The sequence below is a fragment of the Brienomyrus brachyistius genome, chromosome 8 (assembly GCF_023856365.1).
Source record: "Brienomyrus brachyistius isolate T26 chromosome 8, BBRACH_0.4, whole genome shotgun sequence".
NCBI lineage: Eukaryota > Metazoa > Chordata > Actinopteri > Osteoglossiformes > Mormyridae > Brienomyrus > Brienomyrus brachyistius.
The window spans coordinates 17,444,401-17,467,413 of record NC_064540.1 but is presented as its reverse complement, the minus strand read 5'-3'; the positions used below and the strand labels follow the sequence as shown (position 1 = coordinate 17,467,413).

General features: G+C 42.5%; 1 protein-coding gene across 14 annotated transcripts in view; it reads right to left on the bottom strand.

Annotated features, from left to right (window-relative positions):
• agrn (agrin) overlaps window positions 1–23,013 on the bottom strand; it is a 188,766-nt gene that overhangs the window by 53,737 nt on the left and 112,016 nt on the right. For all 14 annotated transcript variants that reach the window (XM_049022950.1, XM_049022952.1, XM_049022957.1 and 11 more), the window contains 4 exons: window positions 19,518–19,742; window positions 15,171–15,395; window positions 13,767–13,973; window positions 1,405–1,626 (listed from right to left, as the gene is read on the bottom strand). In XM_049022950.1, coding sequence (XP_048878907.1) covers window positions 1,405–1,626; window positions 13,767–13,973; window positions 15,171–15,395; window positions 19,518–19,742 — 879 coding nt within the window. The remainder of the gene's footprint in view (window positions 1–1,404; window positions 1,627–13,766; window positions 13,974–15,170; window positions 15,396–19,517; window positions 19,743–23,013) is intronic.

Genomic DNA, 23,013 nt, shown 5'->3' with positions numbered 1-23,013 from the left:
GGCAACCTATTCTAAATGATAAACACGCGAACGCATACGCAAGAATGTAGGGGTGCAGAGTAGAGCTTCATATTGCTGGTGAAGAATCTCCTGAAACTTTATCACTAGTCGCAGCCGGGGTCGGCGAAGGAAACTATAAGCTGGTAATGAGGCACAGGACAAGCACAGGCCCATAATTTCAAATGTCAGATTAGCTGTTGACGTGGAACTTTATTGCCCTGTTCCGTTGATATCAGCTGCAAGTGTGGAACCAACGAGGTCGTATTAGTGATGTGCGGCCACTTGCACTTTTAAATAAATACTATTTATTACTCTCCAGTGAGCAGCACCGGGAGCTCTGTCTCCCAGGAGCTGCCCCCGCAAATCGAGTTTACCGAGGATCCTGAACAGAACACTTCTGATTTTCACTTTAAATGCTTCCTTTACCTGAGCATAAACGCGCCGTGCAGAAAGAGAACAGGGAGGAAGAAAGAGGACGGATCACAATGCGTGACTGTAGCGACAGCACACAGCCCAAGCTCTCTACCAACATGCGCTTGAAAGCTTGACAGCATGATTATCGCTGCAGAGCCGCTGGGCTGATATTAAACCTGACCTGAGCAAAGCAGCAGAGCTTACATGAACAGTTTCCAGTGACGCTTTCAGGAAACCCACAGTTTTCCCTGCTAATGTGACCCCCCTCGGCCTCGTGCCCCCGGGTGTGTCAGCAGAACAGCAGAAAAACCCTGTACGTGAATTTTGTGCTCACATGCAGGCTTACAAAATTTCCACATAACCATGGAAACGGAAACACAGCCCCTTCTATGGCTGGTAATACAATGATCACTGAATGAGCCAGGTCTCATCAGGCAGTGAATTACTGAATGCAACTGGACAGCCATTTCTTGTGTGTGTACATATAGGACACTAGTCGTAACTGACTCATATATATATACAGAGCCAGTACCCGACAATCGATGGAATATTAATAAAATGTACTTCTGAAAAAAGTGTCCTTTTTATGGTATTTCAACAGAAGAATGTCATTTTTTAATGAGCGAAAAGAACATCACAATATAAGTACTGGGTGTGGCCAGTCACTGTAACATCTGTTTTAAGAAACATGTACAATAAATGTATATGGGGGTGGGGCCACAGAGACGCTGGCCTTAGCTGACAACTGATTGGCCCTTGAAGTGGCCCCGCCCCTGTCAGTCACAGATTCAAAATATATCATTATCAATCCCTTTTGATAAGGTGGGACTCCTCTAAAATATGCCCTACCTTTAAAAATCCAAAAATCACCCCTGCAAGAAGGAAATCTAAGATTCAGACCTTTTTATGAGCGGAAAGGAGGAATAGAATGAACTGTTCCCAGATCACAGGCTGATTTAACACCGTAGCCTTTGCTCACTACACACTCACCGCAGGCCCCTAGGTGCTTCATATGGATCTCCTCCTGCAGGACGCAGCTCATGGTCTCCATCTGGCACAGGCTGCCGTAGGTCTGGCCGTCGGTGCCGCACACGGGCTCCCGGGGCGGGGGGCAGGCGCCGGGGCACTCACACACGGGTTTGTCGTCCTTCACCACACACACCGCCCCGAACGCACAGTTCCTCTGCAGGCATGGGCTGGGGATGTGCAGGTCTGCAGGGAGAGGGACAAGCAGGGATGGGAGAGGAACATGCAGTCAGGGCCAAGTGTGTCCTCAGAGGGAAGCTGGGACTCTGGGAGGAAGAGGGCGGGAGGTAGGGGTGACATAGTGAGGGAGGTGGGGGTGACGGGGCAAAAATATGGGGGTGACAGGGGCAGGGAAATGGGGGGTGACAGGGTGAGGGAGGTGGGGGTGACAGGGGCAGGGACATGGGGGTGACAGAGTGAGGGAGGTGGGGGTGACAGGGCAGGGACATGGGGGTGACAGAGTGAGGGAGGTGGGGGTGACGGGGCAAAAATATGGGGGTGACAGGGGCAGGGACAGGGGGGTGACAGGGTGAGGGAGGTGGGGGTGACAGGGGCAGGGACATGGGGGTGACAGAGTGAGGGAGGTGGGGGGTGACGGGGCAAAAATATGGGGGTGACAGAGTGAGGGAGGTGGGGGTGACAGGGGCAGGGAGGTGGGGGTTCCTAGTTGCAGACTCCTGCCATCAGCATAGTCACTCTCCCCCATAATCAGTGTATATTCTGTCTCCATTACTCCACTTTCCTTCTGCCTGAGGAGATTATTTCATATATATATATGCATTTTATCCGATTCTTTTAGTTCAATGCCACCCAAAGTAAGTGTCACTTAATTAAATTAACATGAAATAATAGCATGAGATAACGAAGAAGCGGTGCTCACTGGAGCCTGCTTAATAACTCGCATAGATTTCAAAGTGGATGCATAACATACCATTTAGCATTTAACTATTCTAGCCAGTCTTGCTTCCTGGCATTTTATTAACATTATTAATGAAACGGTCTCTTACACTTTAGCCTTTGCAGTAATTCTTAGAATGGAAATCGCCGTGAGTGATCTCCGAAAGCAACATTTTATTATTAAAAGGCTGGACATCTAAGTAGATTATCTACAGCTACAACTACAAGTACAATAAAATAATCATGATACATACAGATTTTATAGATGTACTTTATAAATTTATTTGTATGTATACAGTTTCATTAAACAGAAAGGAATGTTTTCAAAAGGTTCATCATCAGTCACTGAAGAGCTTGCGGTAACACTGAAGGGTGTGTTAGTTTTTCTATGTTTTCTTCACAATGTCGTGATTCCTGTCTTTTCAGCTTCCAGAACAAGCACTCAACAGTTCATACGCTGCTATGGACATCTACTGCTTTGAGCCCAGGGGAGTTATTGTTCTGTAAATAGCTTTTAGTCCATTCTTAGTAGTTTTTTTCATTTTATTATTAAAAGTATTATTTTAATACTTTTCTTGTTGCTCTGTAACATGTAAATGTCCTGTTGGAGGCAAGAGAAGGTATAGATCTGAAAGGAGTGATTTACATAAAAATGCAGTGCTGGGCCAGTGCTGAGATGCACTGCTGCACTGGGACTCCACACAGACGTGCAGTTATGCACTGCAGCACCATGAAGATGCCAAATTATGCACTGGAACAGCATTAAGTCCTCTGGTTACACACTTGCATTGTCATGCTCTGGGGCTTCGTTAAAGAAGCAGTTTTGCACTGGGGTTATACAGTATGAAGCTCGTCGAGTGCTAATGGTGGGTTAATGACAGATATGAATCAGAATCAGAATGTTTTTGAAATAGCTGGCCTGTAATACTCATTGATAATGTATTTTACAGTCGAAGATTATTTATATGTCTGCAGAAGGTCAGATTATTGGAGGTGTACAGAACAGTCATGACAAGCACACTGTCACCCTATTCAAAGCACTGCTGAAGCTGCCCTTATACAGTAGCTGTCTTTGCAGTGCACCCTGACACAATGGGTGCTCCCCCCAAAAAACTGCATTTTATTTAATACCGTTTCCACCTCTGAGTAAACCATCACGATCCGTCGTTTTACTCCCTCCATACCTGTTCCTTCTTCGCCCCTTCCTTGTACCCCTCCTCCGTTACTTTTATAACTGTCTTCGTGAGACAGGTAGAAAAATAGCTAAAATTGTTTTCAAGAAGCGTTCACTGAATCATACTTGCTTGGGTCTGAGTCTGGCACCGAAGACATGAAAGCACAAGGCCGTCGGGGAAAAAAATGGGGAAGACCTTCCTTCATATGTCAGGCCCTTTTTTTCTGAGAAGAGACACTTTCGCTGCCCTTTGCCAAAGTAAAAATGATGGGCACTGTTTGATGTCCAGGCCAAGCCTGCTCCGCTCGTGCTGAATACTCCACCGACCCTTAGATAAGATGCTCCTGGACCAGCTCGCCTTATATACTCTACCCACAAAGAAGCAACGCAACAAGAAAAGCTGATTCACTTATGACCAAAATGTAGGTGTTACTATACAGCAATCCCCTGAACCACAAAAACGAGGCACAACGGAACGCAAGCATATTCCGAAAGCTTAAATTACACGATCCATCACGGATAACGTGCGAACTTCAAATTTATACCGGGAATGTTTCTGCAAGTGATGAAACGCAATTGATTTCCATGTGGAGGGGAGGAAAAAAGGGGCTTTGATTTGGTACATAAATATGCAAGGAATGGAACTGTGCCAAATTTCACGTAGCATCAGAGCTCGCGGCTTCATACATCTCCTGACCCTCTTTGTGCTGCATGAAGACGGTGAGCAGGACTGCTATGACAGCAGCACCACTTCAGAGCAGGAAACACCTCCAGCCATGAGAGCTGCTCTCTGACCCATTACTTAGGTCCCGAATCCCACAATGCAGCTGCTGACTCTGATAATGTCTCTGTCCTGTTTTCCTTAGTTTTTTTTCCTTCCAAAAATGTATAAGTGAACTACAAAGGAGTGAACTACTGATTGACTGCTGCTAGTGCTTGGTCAGTTTTGCCTTATTTTTTTGAAAATAAAATTTTGCATCAAAACCCATGCACTATTATTTAAACAAACATCATATAAAAATGTAGGGGTAATATAAGTATTGTCTTGTTAAGACACAAATCGAGAGCCACAAGTGTGACCCAAAACATTACAGCAACAGGACTCAATGAGCTCTCTATGCATACTGGGAACTTTGATGCTATTTAAAAGTTGCAGTTAAAAGGTTAAATTTAAAAATGCAGTCTGACAGATGGCTGGAGAAAAAGATAAGGGATGTTTGTATCAACAGACACGGTCAGTGTGGCCTTGTCAAATCAGGTGACACCTCGTTGGCATCAGAGCCAGTCGCACCTCACTGCTGACGGCAGCGGAGCCTCTGCTACCAGCGGCGCCTCGTCACACACAGTGCGGCTTTAATTAGCAGAATGCCCAGCAGAGCGGCCAAACTCCAGAGGATTAGCATCCCTGTCAGATCAGGCTGTCTCGGCGGCAGCCTATCTATAAACGTTTAGGCACCTGCCCCCCCCCCCCCCCCCCCCCCCCGGCAAAAGAAATGGCCTGTATGACTTTAATTCAGTCACAGTATTGGGGGATTTTTGGATTAATCTGCCTCATATCAGAACGAAAAAGAGAGATTGTACTAGATTCTGAAACTGGGCTGTTCAACTTCTGACCTGGAAAAAAAAAATGCAACACTAACACTGTAAAGGAGGAGAGGAGGATGTGGCCCTAATGCCTAAGAACATGATCTGGATGGAGTCATCTTACTAGATCACACACATTCGTGTTTGCATGGCTCTTCTCTGGGTTCTCATTTCCTCTCACAGAGCAAAAACACACTACGTGGTGAATTAGTGACTCTTAACGTGTCTACATGCTATGAAACCGCCTCACGCCCTCACATTTCCTAGGATAATCTCTAAGCTCACTGTAACCCTGTACTGGAAAAGTGCCATGGAAATGGATGCTTCCTGAATTGTGCATTCAATCCAGTTACCATGGAATTCATGCAAACAGTCTCAGAAGGCTGTAATTCCACAGCACCGTGAAACACAGACACACGTGGTCTTCACAGAACATTTCAGGAGCCTCCCTTCACCCTATATTTGCCTTCACCCCTCATGAGGTAGCCAAAATGCATTGCCCGTAAATAAATCTTACCCAGAAACCAAGCTAAATATAAATAACAGCTTTATCTCATGAAAACAAAACCCAAGGGTTCCATCTAACTGAAACGAGGGGTGTCGGATATCTGCAGTCTGCGAGACAGCTGTAAATAGATGCCATATACGTCTCATGAGATATTCTCAACATTAATTTCCACGTGGTACCTGAAAAATGAAATATTTGCATTTTTGGTGTTCCAAAAATATTTTACGGTGTATAAAGACTTCTTCATTCCAGGTCTGGAGAGTAACCATAATGCATCTCTCAAGTGGATGGATCGGACAATGGATAGAAGGGGTGGACAGTGGGTGCAGTCAGCTATAGGCCATGCTATGCGCTACGGAGAAAGACAACCGAGACGACACAGCGAAACATAACGTCAGGGGAAAAAACGGGGCCGCCATGTTGAAAAATCTCAGGTAGTTTAGCTTATCGCTACACTGACTTTTTATAAAATAAACTGGGAAAAGTATTTTTCAGACTGACAAAGGAAAGATGGAAAGTACAGGTATCTGTACAGGTATAATGAATTAGTGGAAATTAGCTCGCATAGTGAAATCTTGTTATTCTGGATACGTAATTACAGTAACACTTTACTTGACGGGGCACAAATAATAACACTGTTACGACTGAAGTATAAATTATGAACAAATGATGAACAAATATAGTACATATTTGAGATAAAAGATGTGTCACGGTTCATTAATGATGAACAAACATGAGATCAGTATTTAAATTGTGATATTCAGTTGTTCCTTATTACTGTAGCTCCTTCGGTAAGTAAGCAAAAATTTTTTATATGGTACATTTTTAAAAACACTCAAGTGTTTACCAAATTGCTGTACAAAGATGAATAAATGGGTATGGGGATGGGTATTCACTGTGCATCCATATCCTCTCATAGTGCAAAATCATGCAATGTGGGTAATTAGTAACTATTAGTGTGTCTACACCCAACTTAGTAAGATTAAAGTATTAAAAGATATAGTAACAAATATAGTAATTGCTTCAGATAAAACATGTGTCACGAGTCATTAATGAAGAATTAACAAGATCAGTATGCAACTAGACTTAGTTTGTGGTTAATTAACACATACGTTATAGTACTATATAATATAATACTATATTATTTGTACCCCGTCAAGTAAAGTGTTACCTTAATCATGAATAATTTCAATGGGATTTTTATTTTTTAAACGATGAACTGAGAGAAGATCACAAGATCTCACGCAGGAATCACCAAGCAGAATGTGATGCGGAGGCGTGGAGACAGAACTGAGTAAACAGAAATGGGTGGAGGTGCTGTGGGCACAGCAGCCGGCCGCTAGCATGAGAAATCGGCCTCGTGTTCTGCCGCGGCTCAGTAAAAGCTATTCAATTATTTCAGCGGCATGTGTGAAAAGTCAAAGGATTCCTGAGGATAACATGTATCAGGGAAAAAAAGTTCAGAATGAAAGGAAAATAAAACGAACAATCTAGGGAAGCAAAACAGGCAACAATGTTTCAAGCTGAAACAGAAGGTAGACGAACCATAAATCACGGCCCCCGAAAACAAAAATAACAGACGATAGTGGGAATTGAGCTACAGTATGTGAGAGGTCACGCGCATGCAAGTCAAGCTGAAGGGTAAAAACAGCAAATATGCAGAACACTTTATCAAGCAATGGGTGAACATTTAAGTGGGACAGAAGGGGCCTGAGGTTATAGCAAGGAGACCCATGCAAATACAGCAAAGGAGCAACAGTGAGGATGCCAGATTGTTAAAACAGAATACTTGGATATTACATTATGTTGAGAACAATACATTATTGTTTCATTTGGGAACACAGCAATAAATGTTGCATATAACACAAGAAAGGAAATATTTTTGTGTTGTGACATCTTTATTTTTAACACATACCAATAGCACAGAAAATTCCCTAAAAGTATTATGAAATTTTTGTTTACGAGTAAAGCATAAACTGGGTAGCACTTTTCTACCAACGTAAATGTTCTATTTTGTACATTCTAAATTATTTGAGGTATGTTTTTTCTCTCTCTCTGTATGGCGCCTTTTGGGGAAAGAGGAGGCCTGTGTGCTTCAGCAAAGCTACAGTACGAGCTTCTTTGCCAGGAGTTTTCAGCTCCTGTCAGCTGCGGCAAACAGGTCTTAGCAAAGGTGCCAGACAAAGCCCTTCACCCACATCGGTATGCAGCCATACAGGACGGTGTTTACGGCCACCTTGGACCGAAGCTTTTCGGACATCGAATTGTGAATTTTGCCATGCTGAAAAAAAAATCCAAACCTGTAATGCAGAAATCCTGTGCAGAGTAAGAAGCAAGGGAAGCTGGATTTTTCTTTATTCTCTTAATAACAGAAATGGATCTCTTGGCATTAGCAAACCTCAACGGACCGGTCTAACACACGGCACACACACCATCTACAATTTGGGAAATGGACAGCAATGAAGAAATGGTGCGACTTTCTTAAGGACAATGGAAAGACTGTAACTCTACTAACGATACTGTCATTCCAATTGTGTGGATATGCCTTCAATATGACAGCTACACAGGCTTATGTCCCAACAGATGTAGATGAAGAAGAATTTTTTATAATGAGGTTAAAGCTGAAATAGATAGAATAAGTAAGCAAATTATTCTCCTTGTGACTGAAGACTAGATTGCAAAGTCAGAAGTGAGAAGATGGACACTGCAATGGTAACACTTTAAGGAGGCACAAAGAAAGTAGCATTAAGTTATTACTTATGTTTCAATTAAACACAAAATAAGGGTTAGGTACGTACTGTGCTCATTCATCACTAATGAATCGTGACACATCTGTTATCTCAAGCAGTTACTACAATTGTTACTATATCGGTTAATTGTGTAAACCTTTGTGAACTAGTGAAGGAACTACTGAAGGAACCAGTAATGAATGACACAAGTGAAATACTGATATCATGTCTGTTCATCATTATTGAATCACGATGCATCTCATATCAAGTAGCTACTATATTTGTTCATGATTTCTACTTAAGTAGCAACTGATTTATTAATAAGTATTTGTGCCCCCTGACATAAAGTGCTAATGTGTTACCAATGATAGATCATTATGGACTTGGAAAGACTAATTAGATTCTGCAATTTTAACCACCTCTTCATTGTCAATGCATTCTTCAAGTCACCAAAGTGTTGGGTTTACACTCGGACATCACCAGATGGATGGAGTTGGCAGAAATCAAATAGAGTCAAATGTTGTAAGGGCTCATTTCAAACAGCAAAGACATTGCTTAGAGCAGGTCAGGCAACGATCACAAGCTACATCTGGGCAAACAAAGGAATAAAAAAGCCATCGAACTTCCAAGAAATTATCTGGAGAATATATCACCCGCCTTCAAGAAAAACATCAGAAACTGATCTGAAATGCTGAACCGACTCGAGAGAAGCAGGGGAGCTGTGCATAGAATTCAAAGAAGTCTTGTAAAGGGAATCAGAGAATAATTCATTCAAAATGAAAAGACCAAACAAATACAAGGTTTATGGCAGAAGGCACAGCAAAACTTGCAAAAAAGAAAAGCTAAAATCAGGAAACATTAAGAAGCATTAAAATACTCAATCACAAATTCTAAGAAGTTACCAAGGAAGAGAAATACTAATATTTCAAAAGGCACTGGAGATGGAAATAAACACAGATCTATCCATCAGAAAATCTATGATATTAAAAAGAAGTTCCAGAATAGAGTGGGTATGCAAAAGGACATTATCAGGCAAATTGAAACTGACAAAACAAAGATTTTGCAGAGATGGAAGGAATATACAGTACAAAAGACCTCGATGACGAAGATAAAAATAACCAAAATATACTGTACAGTACTGTGCAAAAGTCTAAGGCAGTCAGAAAATGTCTAAATGATATTCATGTTGGTGTAAAACTATGACACTGTGTCTGTCAAAGTGTGTCAGCTTAGCTCTTTCAAAACCTCTCCTAAAATCACCAGAGATCACCAGAATATTTGCTGAAACTGTCCAATACAAACATGTATTTTTTGACTCAACCACCACCCCACCTTTTTGGCTAATCAGTACCTCGTTCAGTTATTTAACAAATCAACTTCAATAATTAACTGAGCTGGTGGAGAAATTGGAGAAATACATAGAATGGCTGAGGTGCCCCTAAGGAGAGCTTTGGCAACCAAAGCGGAGGTTATCCAGCTATCCAACAAGACAACAGTGATTTTTCGTGAACAGATGAAATTCTTGCTTTGAAATTTTTGTGTCACGGTTAATTTGCCCGTTATAATGTTATATTGTGTCTTTTTTCCTGAGCAAATATGCACTTATGTATTTGTATTATACATGTTCCTGTACATCCCATAATAATAAGATTATGCTGAAATTGTGCTGAAATTCTTCTAAAACAGACTAGAAACCTACATAAAATAAGAACTGGCTGGTATACAAACTGGGTTCAGGAAAGGCTTCGGAAAAATAGCCATCGTTGCTGGTGCATGAAAACTGAAAACGCCGGTCAACATGTGCTTTACTGATTAGAACAAAGTCTTTGATCGTGTCAACTATGTCAAACTATGGAATGTTCCCAGGAAAACTGGCATACCAGAGAATCGCACTGTCCTAATAAAGAGTCTCTAGGGAAAGAAGCTGCAAGAAGGTGATTGGATGTGGAGAAACTGAATGGTCAAGAGCGTTTAGTTGGATAAGGATGAATACCATGACCATTCAACCATTAAAGAAAAGTGAAAATTTGTGGTTAAATGTGAAAAAAACAAAGGTTATGCCAAAAGGATCAGCAAACTATTAATCCTGCCATATCGCTAAGAACACTGATGAGAATGAAAGTTATTCACAGTGTGGTATCTTCTGTGACTCTTTACGGGTGTGAAAGTTGGTCAATGAAGAAGCAGGATGGGAAGAGGACTGATACCTATGAACAGGTGCCGGCAGAGACTTAAGTAAACAAACGAGTGGATTCGTGATGAAATCAAGCCGAAATGTTCATGTGAGGCTGGAGTCATACTTTGGGTACATTATCAGAAGTGTCCTGGAAAAGCTGAAAGTGAAAGAGGAGGCAGAAAACAGCAGCAAAACGGATGGACTTAAATGAAAAAAATTAAGCTGCCTCTGGGAAGCGCGAAGATGTGGACAGAAAGTATCGGGGGAATATTACCTGTATGACTGCTGAGAGTCAACATCACTGTGACGACATATTATCACTATTATTATCATCCATCCATCCATCCATCCATCCATCCATCCATTTTGGGAACAACCCAGGATAGGGGGCCAGCCCATCGCAGGGCACACTCACACACCATTCACTCTCACATGCGCAACTACCTGTATGGGCAATTTAGCAAGTCCAATTAGCCTCTGCATGTCTTTGGACTGTGGGGGGAAACCGGAGTACCCGGAGGAAACTCCACGACGACATGGGGAGAACATGCAAACTCCGCACACATGTGACCCAGGCGGAGACTCGAACCTGGGTCCACTGCACCACCATGCCGCCCCATTGTTATTATCAGTATTGTTATTATTATTATTGTTGTTGTTGTTATACAAGCCTTCCTCCACCATGCAGAATGACATACTACAAACAATGAGATTTGCTGTAGAAATAGCACGCATTAAGGCCTTTCAGAACACAGAGACACAAACACTTCTGCCAGGCCTTTAATGGCATATCTTCCTGCATGTAACACAGGGGGCAACAGACTTCTGGGTTTTGATAGGAAAGGAGTTACACTGTATTACCTATTGATAAACTACTGGTTGTAAAACCACGAAGCATGCAAAATGATTTATCTCAAACTAATTTCCATCATCAAATACATATGTTGAATACTGATATTAAACCAGGGTTCTAACTGCACTTAAACGCCGGAGGTATAAGCAGCGGTGAATATTATGTGTAATACATGATGTCCGAATCATGACCATCATCGTTACAGAACTGTTAAAAACTCAGCTCTTGTTACTGATCCCACTCTGTGATGAGATGGGGATTAGCCGTCCCCAACTGGGAAGAAAATTGGCTTTGTCACACCTTTCTGTCTATTAATGCTTTTGGGACTACAACTCAGAATGTCAAAGCAGCTCAGCAGAAAAGGTAGTTGCTAGTAAAGGGCTGAGACAAGGATATTATCAGAGCATGACTGTGTCCAGGCTTTAGACCTTTAGACCATCTCTGCACACTAGTCTCGCATAGACCAAACTGTCAGAGCAAGCTGTCATGGACTGCGATGAATTTCCAATAAAATACAGGAATATTTTGTGAACAAGTCATAGAACAGGAAAACATTTTTTTTAGACTGTAAAATAAAATCACAGTAACTTGTCACTAGCAAAAATCAGATGGCGTGGAACATTAGCAAAATCAAAAGGAACTAAATAAAGCAAAGCAGACCAGAACAAGGCCATTTAGCATTAAAATTTATTTATCTCTTGGAAAAGATTTATAAACAATGATAATGAGGTTACAGTAATAAAGCATTGTTGGTGCTACCTATACCAAAATGAAATGAAAGTCTTTAATTGGGTAAGCAGCAATACTGCAGTCTATTCATACAATGCTCTAGTGTCTAGTTAGTCGGAACAGATTAATTTATGTCTCGTCCTCCCATTCTTCACTGCCAAGTACTGGACTTCATTTAACATGTAGGCAGAGAAACAAGTGTGTTGAGAGTTATTTTTGTTTATTTATTTGAAGAGCTGATGCTTGATGGAGCAGTGGCACAGTGTCCAGCACTTCAGGATTGCGTATTTGATTCATGGCCTTGGCTCTCTCTTTGTGTGGCCTGCCTTTGGGCATTTCAGTTTGTGTGGCCTGCCTTTGGGCATTTCAGTTTGTGTGGCCTGCCTTTGGGCATTTCAGTTTGTGTGGCCTGCCTTTGGGCATTTCAGTTTGTGTGGCCTGCCTTTTGGGCATTTCAGTTTGTGTGGCCTGCCTTTGGGCATTTCAGTTTGTGTGGCCTGCCTTTGGGCATTTCAGTTTGTGTGGCCTGCCTTTGGGCATTTCAGTTTGTGTGGCCTGCCTTTGGGCATTTCAGTTTGTGTGGCCTGCCTTTTGGGCATTTCAGTTTGTGTGGCCTGCCTTTGGGCATTTCAGTTTGTGTGGCCTGCCTTTGGGCATTTCAGTTTGTGTGGCCTGCCTTTGGGCATTTCAGTTTGTGTGGCCTGCCTTTGGGCATTTCAGTTTGTGTGGCCTGCCTTTGGGCATTTCAGTTTGTGTGGCCTGCCTTTGGGCATTTCAGTTTGTGTGGCCTGCCTTTGGGCATTTCAGTTTGTGTGGGCCTCCTCTGGGTATTTCAGTTTGTGTCAGTTTCCTCTGGGTATTTCAGTTTGTCGGGGCCTCCTTTGGGTATTTCAGTTTGTGTGTGTTTCCTACAGGTATTTCAGTTTGTGTGTGTTTCCTACAGGTATTTCAGTTTGTGTGTGTTTCCTACAGGTATTTCAGTTTGTGTGGGCTTTCTCAAGGCATTTAGGCTTACCTCCACAGTCCAAAAATGTGTTTAGACAAATAGGTATTTCTAAATTGCCTTTAGAGTGAGCTCAGCATTGCCTTCAAAACTCCAGAAATTTTGAGCTTTGTGTCAAGCATCAACCCTCCCCAGCTTCATGTTCTGCTATTTCACCTAAGTCCTGCACTGCAGCCCAAATGTCCCCATTCTACCTTTGTCCAAACACATAACTTAAAGAAGACAATGTACCAGCCCTAGTACTAGTCCTATCCAGACACCACTAAAAGATATGCAATGATTGACTAAAGCACAAAGTTGGAATTTTAAGAGGGCAAAACAAAGTCTCACAAAAGACCAGTGTGTCAAATCACTGAAATACCTGAAGGATTAAACATCAAATTTGAAACACGGTGGAAATACATAATACTTACATACAATAGCCTGGGGTGACACAAAGATTTAGGCTAATATATGACAGCTCTCCCCAAAAACAAATATACTCCACATAAAGACAAAACGTTAAAAGTCCCTAAGACAAATAAGACTCAACAAGACAAGTATAGAGTCATTTTTAGAGCTTTCAATCTTGTTTTTCATAAATCCACCATCTTTATGCATCTTGACACCACCTATTCACATTTTGACAGTACCGACCCTTTGAGGACATAAAAGCCAGTGTTGCCAGACTTACCACAAGGGCCCAGCTGCATTATGGGAATGTAGGCCTTGCCCTGGCACTCAGCACGACGTCGCTCACAGTCGTTGGCGTAGGTGTGGCCGTCCTTGCCGCAGAGTGGCTTGTACGACCCATCACAGTGCATGGGCTCACAGGAACAGCGGGGTCCGAGCTCGTCCAGCAGGCACAGGGCGTTGAACCGGCAGTCCTCCTTGCAGCTCTCTGTCAAAAAATGCAGTGCATTTTCTGCTTTATATGTATTTAAATAAATTTAACAAGAGACTGGCGTACAGTCTAGTCAAGTGCTAGGGACACTAACTGCCCAACAGTATAACTACAAATACAGTATACCAGGACTGGTCAGTCTTATTCAGAAAGGGCCGTTGGGTATGTGGGTTTTCGCTGCAACTCCCTAATTAGACTACGAATTAGAGAACTGATTGGCTGAAGAGTCCTCACACCTGGCTTTGAACAGCTGACATAAAGGTTATCCTAAAAACCTGCGTACACACTGGTCCTTTGTGGATAAGACTGGCCACCCCTGCAGAATACCAAGGATGAGCAGGACAAAGCTAGAAAACTGAACTCCATCAAACAGGGAGTTTCAGACAGAAGGTTATGCATTATATACGCCTGTATAGTTACTTTTCCCTTGACATTCGAACAGTCCCTGAAAAATGGGACGAACAATGGATTGATTTCTTCTGCACATTCAGCCAAAAGCTACTTGAGATGAGATGGAAGTAGATGAGGTGAGATGATGCACTGTGATGCTGAAGTTCTGAAACTGGATTCAAGACCTAGAATGCTTGAGGTTCAGCCATCGCTGTCATAGTCTTGAGCAAAGTAATACATTTTAAATAGCTATAGCTTTACCACCATCCATAAAAACAGCAAAATGGTCAGCTTAGCAAATGACTATTGATTCGCTAATTTTGGTACTCAACCACAACACATGGTTTCATTTATAGGTCTTCAAAGAGAGGCAGTGCAAGATCTATTCTTTTAGTTGGGCACATTGTGACATATAACTCCTATTAACTATTTTAGTCCATCTATTGAGAAAATGGAAGTTTTATTATCCAAGATTTAAAATGATCACTGAGTAACATTTATCATGAATCTGAGTACCAGATTATACATCAGCCATCATTAACACTTAACACAACTAAATTGACCACATATGTCATTATACTACATACTGTATGCACTCTTTAATTTAATTGTTCATATTGCCAGATTTTGTTACCTTCCCCCAAAGCTGCTACTAGTTAACTAACACCCCCCACCCCCACGACCTTGACCAGGAGCAGGCAGACAGATAAATGGATGGATTCTTTTTATTTTAATAACAAAGTCACTGGTGCAGAATGATGACCCAGAACAGCTGTTTACACAACAGCACATGGACAAACGCACCGTGCACTCGGCACTCTCCATCATGGACCTTCTTCAGGAGGACGCCTTTCAGCCGGCCTGTGAGCTGCATGCTGCATTCACTGTCATACGTCTGCCCGTCGCTGGCACACAGAGCTGTGGCATCAGGGCGGCACGACTTGGGGAGGGCAAACGTCTGGGCCTGGCGCGTCCGCGGTTTCACCCAGCACCCAGAGCTCTCACTGGTCTGGTTGTTCTTGCAGGGATCTGGAGTGGGGAGGAATGGAGAGGAAATCCACTGATGAAATTAAAAATCCTCATTCAAATATGTAACACAAGAGGGAATTCAGATGGTATTCATAGGAGCTACAATAGCGTTTGATGTGAGAAGTGCTCATTAACTCTTGCTGCACTCCATGATGATCGAAATAATGGAACCCAGCGTGATCCCTGCTTCGGTATACTGGCCATTCAGGGGGCCCACAGGTTACACAGGGTTCTGCATGATGCTCTACTGTCACCTACAAGGGTCAACACTACCATGAATTCCGTACATGGTATTTAACAGCATATCCCAAATATTCTTTGTCTTTTCCATGGACAAAGACACGTCTCACAACAGACTCCTTGACACCTAGATACCTACAGAACTTTGGGTGAAATAAGCAAGTAGGACACGTCTCCAAGAGTATTATGTGATTTGACGAAGCCTGTAGCCTTTAGGGTGATAACCAAAGAGAGACTGACAATACGGATATTGTAGGAGGTGCATGCCCCACCTTTTAGCGCTTACATTGGCATTACCAGATTATGTTACATTTAAGAGGAAAAAAAAACATATAGAACGTTGGAAGATTACAGCTCTCTATATTCAGAGGCACATGGAAAACATAGCAAATCTGCATTGGTCTATTCAAGGGCAGCCAAACCACAAGTAAGTATCTCTCTATTCTCAGGGACCATGCACACATGCACACTGCCAATGGTGAAAGGGCTGCTCAGGTCAGGCGTAGACCATGTTTGCTCACACATGGAAACAAAGAAGTGAACCAGCACAAACTAGTCCTTCTACAAATAAGAAAGCTTGATCTTAACCAGCAATTGCATACAGAAGAATGGTCCTTGATGTTGCCTTCATTGCTATATCCAACATGGCATGGTGCAGTACACTAGTTTACTGTTAAATTCAAATTGTGAGTTGAGTTACAAGTAACTCAGTCTGTATTTCCGAAGCATTTTTATTTGTACACTGAAAGCAATTTATACTCCGTATAAACAAAACTAATCGCAGCAATTAAAATGGAATAGAATACCTTTATCGTAATTGCACAAGTACAACTGTCACTGCACAGGTACAATGACATTTAGTCAGTATAATCTCGTTAGGACGACGAGATTTCCTCTGTAACACTTTGAAATCAGTTGTACTCAGTCACAAATGTCCCCTCAAATTACAATGAATGTCTTACAGTATTTGCTAGTGAAGGCCTTTGTCCATGTTGTAGCAATAATACCCGGACATGCTATACTGGCTTCATGCATGTTGCTGCGGGCATCATCGGTTTTGTATCCCCATTCATCCATTTTCTATAGCCTCCTGTTCAGTCCTGGGACAATGTGGGGTGGAGGGTCTCCCAGGAAATGCGACACAGAAGGCAGGGGACCCTCTGGTCATGGTGCCAGTCCACCGCACCACACACACGAGACACATGACCAAATCAGAGACCCTAATCCATACAGGATGTAGATTATATATTACAAAATCAGATAAGTGTGGTTTTGGGAACCTATATTGGGAACCATGAAGTTACAGTATAACAACGCAATAATCACTATTTACCTTATGTCATTTATTTAGCTGCACCAAATTTAATAAGTTTCTAATAAATTGCCAACCAAAAAGCAAGCATTAAAAGCAGTCTTCAAGTAAGGAATTGGAAACACTTGGAAGAAGAACTGAAAATGTCTTAGATGTGAGACTAGGATGGACTGATTAGAGCAAAATTGGACATAGTGAAGTGGAAGTGACAGGGGCTTGTCCAGACTGCACCGCTCCATCAAGAACTGGGTGGAGGCCGTTGGGCGGTCACTGCGGCAGCTGTAAATCATCTTACTGTATGCTTCCCGAAGTACCTTCAGGAGGCTGCCAACAGGCCCCACATTGCTCACTAAGATTTAGGGGCCATTTTTCCAGCGTCTGTCCCTCTCAGGGGAATCTTGCATAATGATTTCATTCTGTCTTATTGAATATATCACCAGTGTCACCTTCAGCAGGAGCATTCATCTTCAGGTGGCCTCTCCTGCTCCATGGCTTTTGGAGGAGAATGCTCTAAGTCAGTGTTTCCCAATCCAGTCCACGATGATGCACAGGCGACCCGCGTTTTTGCTTCCACCGAGCTCCCTGACAAAAAGTCCACATTTTTGCTCCCTCCCAACTCCTTACCAGGAGCAGGGAGGGAGCAAAAACATGGACTGTCAGCGGGTCCCCAAGGACCGGATTGGAAAACACATGCACCAAGGGTCCCAGGAGGTGACCATTAAGGTTTTAGGATGAGCAGGGAAAATTTATTTATTTATATTTATTTAGTTATTATGTTTATTTAATTATTTGTTTGTTTGTTTATTTATTTAAAAGTTATTATTTATTTACCACCATTTAACCAGGGAGACCTTTTGATATCAAGATCTCTTTTACAAAAGGACCCTGGCCGAAATGACAGCATGACAGCATGACAACAGAAAACAAAATAATAAACACAGACAACAAAAACAAAACAAAACTGAATATAAAAAAAATAAAATGGTGAATGTAAAAACACATGAACCTAATTCAAGTTTTAAAACCCTTAACATAAATGTCAGAGATGAGCAGAACAATTTTGAATCAACAAAGGGAATGGGCTGGACAGACGAGGTAATCCTTGAGTTCAGGCGGTTATGCATAATAATCATAACCATCAGCAAGGGAAAATCTATTATTAGAAGTAGACCTGTCAAATAGCTCAAAATTTCTGCCTCTCACTAAGAAAGTCTAGCAAGTACTATGCTCAAAATAAAGAACACAGTGATTACATATAAAAATTAACTAATTATGAAGAGAGGTCTGAAAGGTGTAAACACAGTAAAATATTTTTTTACCAGAATTCATTATTGAACTGGGTACAGCAATTTTTCTCCAATCAATAAGTGAACTGAAACTAAATCTGATTTGCTGTACGTTTTGCAAACTAACCCAGTCAAACTCACTGTAGAGCTAAGGATGGATGCAATTACAAGGTTTCTCAGAAAGGCTTAATCATTTTTAATCAAAACAGCCCGCTCGTCAGTCTCCAGCGCTGTTGCCATCACTGATGCTTTAGCCTGAAATTTCACTACATCACAAAGAGACAGTGTGGTAACAGAACGAAAGCCTACTGTGTAAACAAATTTAAATTTTAGTATAGATTATGTAACGTTGACACTGTGGCTCAGTGGGTTGCTCGGCGGCACTGCACTTCCAGGTTTCGGGTGATTGAATCTCACCCCTGCTCTGTAGGAGCTGGGCTTGCGTTCTGTGCCTTGCTGCACGTACCACCATTTCCTCCCGCTGTCCAGAACATGCCGTTTAGAGCCAGTGTCTCTAAATTGCCTATAATGTATGATTGTGTGCCGGTTTGTTCCTGGTGATAGACTAACACAATATCCTTTCTTCTGACTGTTTATCCACATAGGGTCATACGGAGCCCAGACTCCAAGCCAGCGGCCATCCAGGGTAGGATGCCAGTCTCTGTCACAAGGCATATACTGTTATCTCAGACAGACAACCCAAAGAAAACACAGAGACCAGGTAAAATCCACACTCTCACTGATCACCCAACACCTAGGGGGGAGTAGATGTTGTATACAAACGACTTCAGTTTGGAAATGCAGAATTAATATGCAGAATGATATACAGAATTGGATATAGAGAATGAATTTCCGTATATGTCTGATAAAAAAAACCTCTTGCATATTGATATAAAAACACAATGATGTAACTTGTAATTTGGAAATGACTTTGCAATTTCATAGTGCAGGTCTAAAATATAGCAAAACATATTTGGAGCTCAGCATTAGATCTTCGCCTCGCTCTTTGCTTTTTCATATAATGTTAGCAAGCCGGGGGGGGGGGTCTTTCTTTCTTCTCTCTTTATCTGGCTTTTATTTCTTTCATTTCTTTGTTCTTCCTTTTCTGTATAACTGATGCAGGAATGTATCACAACACACCCACGTAGGCCGTCTTGGGGGCTGTGAAAGGCGCTATATAAAAAGAAATTGAATGTAGTGTCCCTCTACCATCTTGCTCGCTAATTTAAATGATCAGATGGACATACAGTAATAGCATAAGAGGAAGATGAAACAGGGACTCACCACAGGGCCCCTTGTGCTGTTTCCTGATGTTCCTCTGGGTGGCGCAGGCGTGCTTGTTCAGCATGCACTCATTGGGGTAGTCCTTGCCGTCACTGCCGCAGACAGTCTGCTCTGGCTGCCCATCGCAGGACAACGGGCACATGCACTTTGCTGACTGGCCGTCGGACGACTGCACACATGTACTGCCGTAGCTGCAGGTCACCACACTGCAAGGATCCTTATGGCCTAAAAAAAGGATGTGAAACAGATTTTGAGAATCACTTGATTAGTACTTAGATAAAATATGCGAATGTGTGCTGTTGGTGATGAAATCTGCTTGAAGCTTGAGATTATTTTGATGGCTTCTACTACACTGCATTTGTGCATGCGATGTGAACTTGTTTCTTTCAGCTGCATGGTACAGCTACCCAAAATGCATTGAGGCAAAGCTTGGGTCCATCCATCCATCTCATAGCCACTTATCTTGATCAGGGATGTGTTGGGGGTCTGGAGCTGATGCCATGCAGCACAGGACACAATACCAGGGTGCACACAGGATGGGATGCCAGTCCATTGCCAGGCACATACACACGCATGCACATATACAGTCATACAGTACTCCATTTAGAGACACCAGTTCGTCTAACTTTGAGCATTTGCTTGATTAGACAAAACCGCAGTGCCAAAGGACTATGCTACCCATGGATACCTTAAGTGTGCAAAAGTATTAGGCTGCAATGTTTAAATGATCTTCATACTGGTGTAAATCTAATATTATGCTTGTTACAGCGTGACATCTTATCCATTTTAAAACCTCTCCTGAAGTCACCCCAGTATTTGTGGTAACCATCCTGTACCACGCATGCATCTAACGACTCGACTACTAGCGCACCGTGTTTGACTAGTCAAGTCTTCGTAAAATTATTTAATTAAGTTATGTAATTGAGCTGAAGGAGGAATTTCACAATTACTCGGACTGGGTGGGGTGCCCGTGAGGGGAGGTCTGGGAACAAAAGCCGTATTCATCTAGTCATCCAGCGAGGAGATATCAGCTGCATCTTAAAGAGCAGAAACCAAAAAAATAATAACGTTATTTTTTATTGTCTAACTGCTCTTTTACATGTATTCTGTTACGTGACCAGCTTTAATGGTTTTCTTTGAAATGAAGTTTTGAACAGATACAGCACTGCGCAAAAGTCTTAGGCAGCCAAAGAAAATTAGTTTTATATGATCTTGAAATTGGTGTAAAACTTTGCTACTATAAGCTGCTCAGACTGAATATGCATGGAGTGGAAGTAATACATCCGTCAACTGGACGATTAACTCAGACCACTATGCTGTACAGTCAGCAGTACAAACAGGTGCTCAGTGCTACTTGTGATAAAAAGACATTATACCATTTAACTTTTCTCCCATCTACCAGAACTAAGATGCCAAAACTTTCTGAAGGCTTGCCTGTTTACCTTCAGACAGGAAACTTAATTAGCTTTGCACCTCTTGGATGTGTCAGGAGACAGTTGGGGGGCACAGTTCCTCCGACGTGCTCTTTAAAAGGGGGCGGGATGACTTTCATTTGAACTCCACCATTCAAAACCAACTGCTGCTAATCTGCCTCAAAAGTCCCAGCAGATGCTGGCATCCCTCCCAGACCCAAGGCGGCAGGCTGAATGCACTGGCTTTCAGCTACGCTGTGAGACAGGCAACATCCAGTGCTTTTGCTGAAACTCTATTTGTCTGTCTTAACTGACTGTACATCCCTGCTCTTTAAGCAAGGGCACTCCTTAGAAAGTAATTGGGAGCGCCTTACATTGTCTCGTGTGCCCTTAAATGTAGCATTTAGCCAGGTATTGAATGATTAAGAAGGACTGATGGCCAAGTAGCATAAATAGGACGGCGTAGCGAATGGCGAGGAGCAGCAGTGCTTGCGGAGAGCGCCTCTTCCTCGCTACGCAGGGGCTCGGCCCCTCTGGAATTAATCCTGATAAGAAGCAGAGGGGATCAGGTGGTTAAAGGCAGCGCTCTGTCTGAAGAGGGTGCCTCCTTGAGTCATACAGAGAGCCGTCGATCCCGCACTCGCTGCCCTGTCACCCAGCTCAGCACCAAGCATTATCACAGCTGGGCTCATCCCCACTGCACAGTGCAACTGCTCTCGCCACTCACTACTTCATTTCAAATATATTTTTAAAGAACTTCCATCATGGACCACGCCCCGGTGGTGATTCAGGCAGCATTAAGGCACCCAATAAATGACTATGGGAATGTTCAGCAGGGAACAGCACCTGACATTTTGTATCCAGGGCTTATTTTAGCGCTTCTCATTTTCCACAGTCCAATGCAATTTCTGTTATTATTCTATTTTATCAAATGTGGTCTGCTTTACATCATTAAGCCCATTCTGATGTCAGAATGATTCAGGATATACGGCTATCCAACTCATACATTATGTAAATGCTATATGACTACTGGAACGCATATGGCAAATGATTTGTTCTGTCATTTTATTCTCAATAACTGGAAAGGATACAGCCACACAAACACATGTGCACACACACACAAATACGCAGGTGTGTAATTACGTCTTTGTGGAGACTCTCCAATCATTTCTATGGGGAAAACTCTAATGCCAACATGACAACCTTAACCCCAACCCAACTCAAACCTTAACCATAAGTAACCAAAGTACAGGAGTTTTGGCATTTTTCGTTATTTGATTGCAGTCACAGATTAATATAAAACTGAGTTTCCCCTAGTGGGGACCGAAAAAATGTTGCGTAAAATGTCAAAATAACAGGTTTCATCACATTGTGGGGACATTTGGTCCCCACAGTACAATATACTGTATACATAACCCAAACGCACACACACACATACAAATAGCCAAACAACTTATCACTCAAAATATGCTATTCGACTGGACAAATTTAATTCTTTGGGCCGTTCTGATAAGCAACTTTGTTCAACATGAACTAAACAGAGATAGCGGAATACAATGAACAAATGAACAAACACATTCAAAAGCTCAAAGAAGCAGTGGCCGCGAACCCAGGAGAAATGCTCCGTCTAAATATTAGCTCTCATAAATACAGCACACAAACAGAGAAGATAAGCGGCTCCCCCCATTATTCTGACGTTATTGCACTGGCTTAGTGAGGCACTGGTAAGAAGCGGTATGAGAATCTTTTCTAAGATTGTTACTCCTCCTACTGCTTGGCATCTCCTGGAAAAAAAAAAGACGACTTCCAGGCTCAACACAAGCGTTCCAGCTTTTTGGAAACTCTCCAAAGAAACCCTGCCCCAGCTGTCAGATTATGGAGGACCGAAACATCCTGCTATCACAAGGCCCAAACCCCGGCAAGGGGGGACCCGGGCTGCATGTGTACGCAATATCAGGAGAGGGCAATCAAAGAGGCGGCAAGCAGGGAAACACAGGGACCTGGAGCAGAAGAAAGAGATAAGGCAGGTACGACTAAGCTGTATAAACATTAAACAAAAGACAAGGACACCATGCAGAAATTAC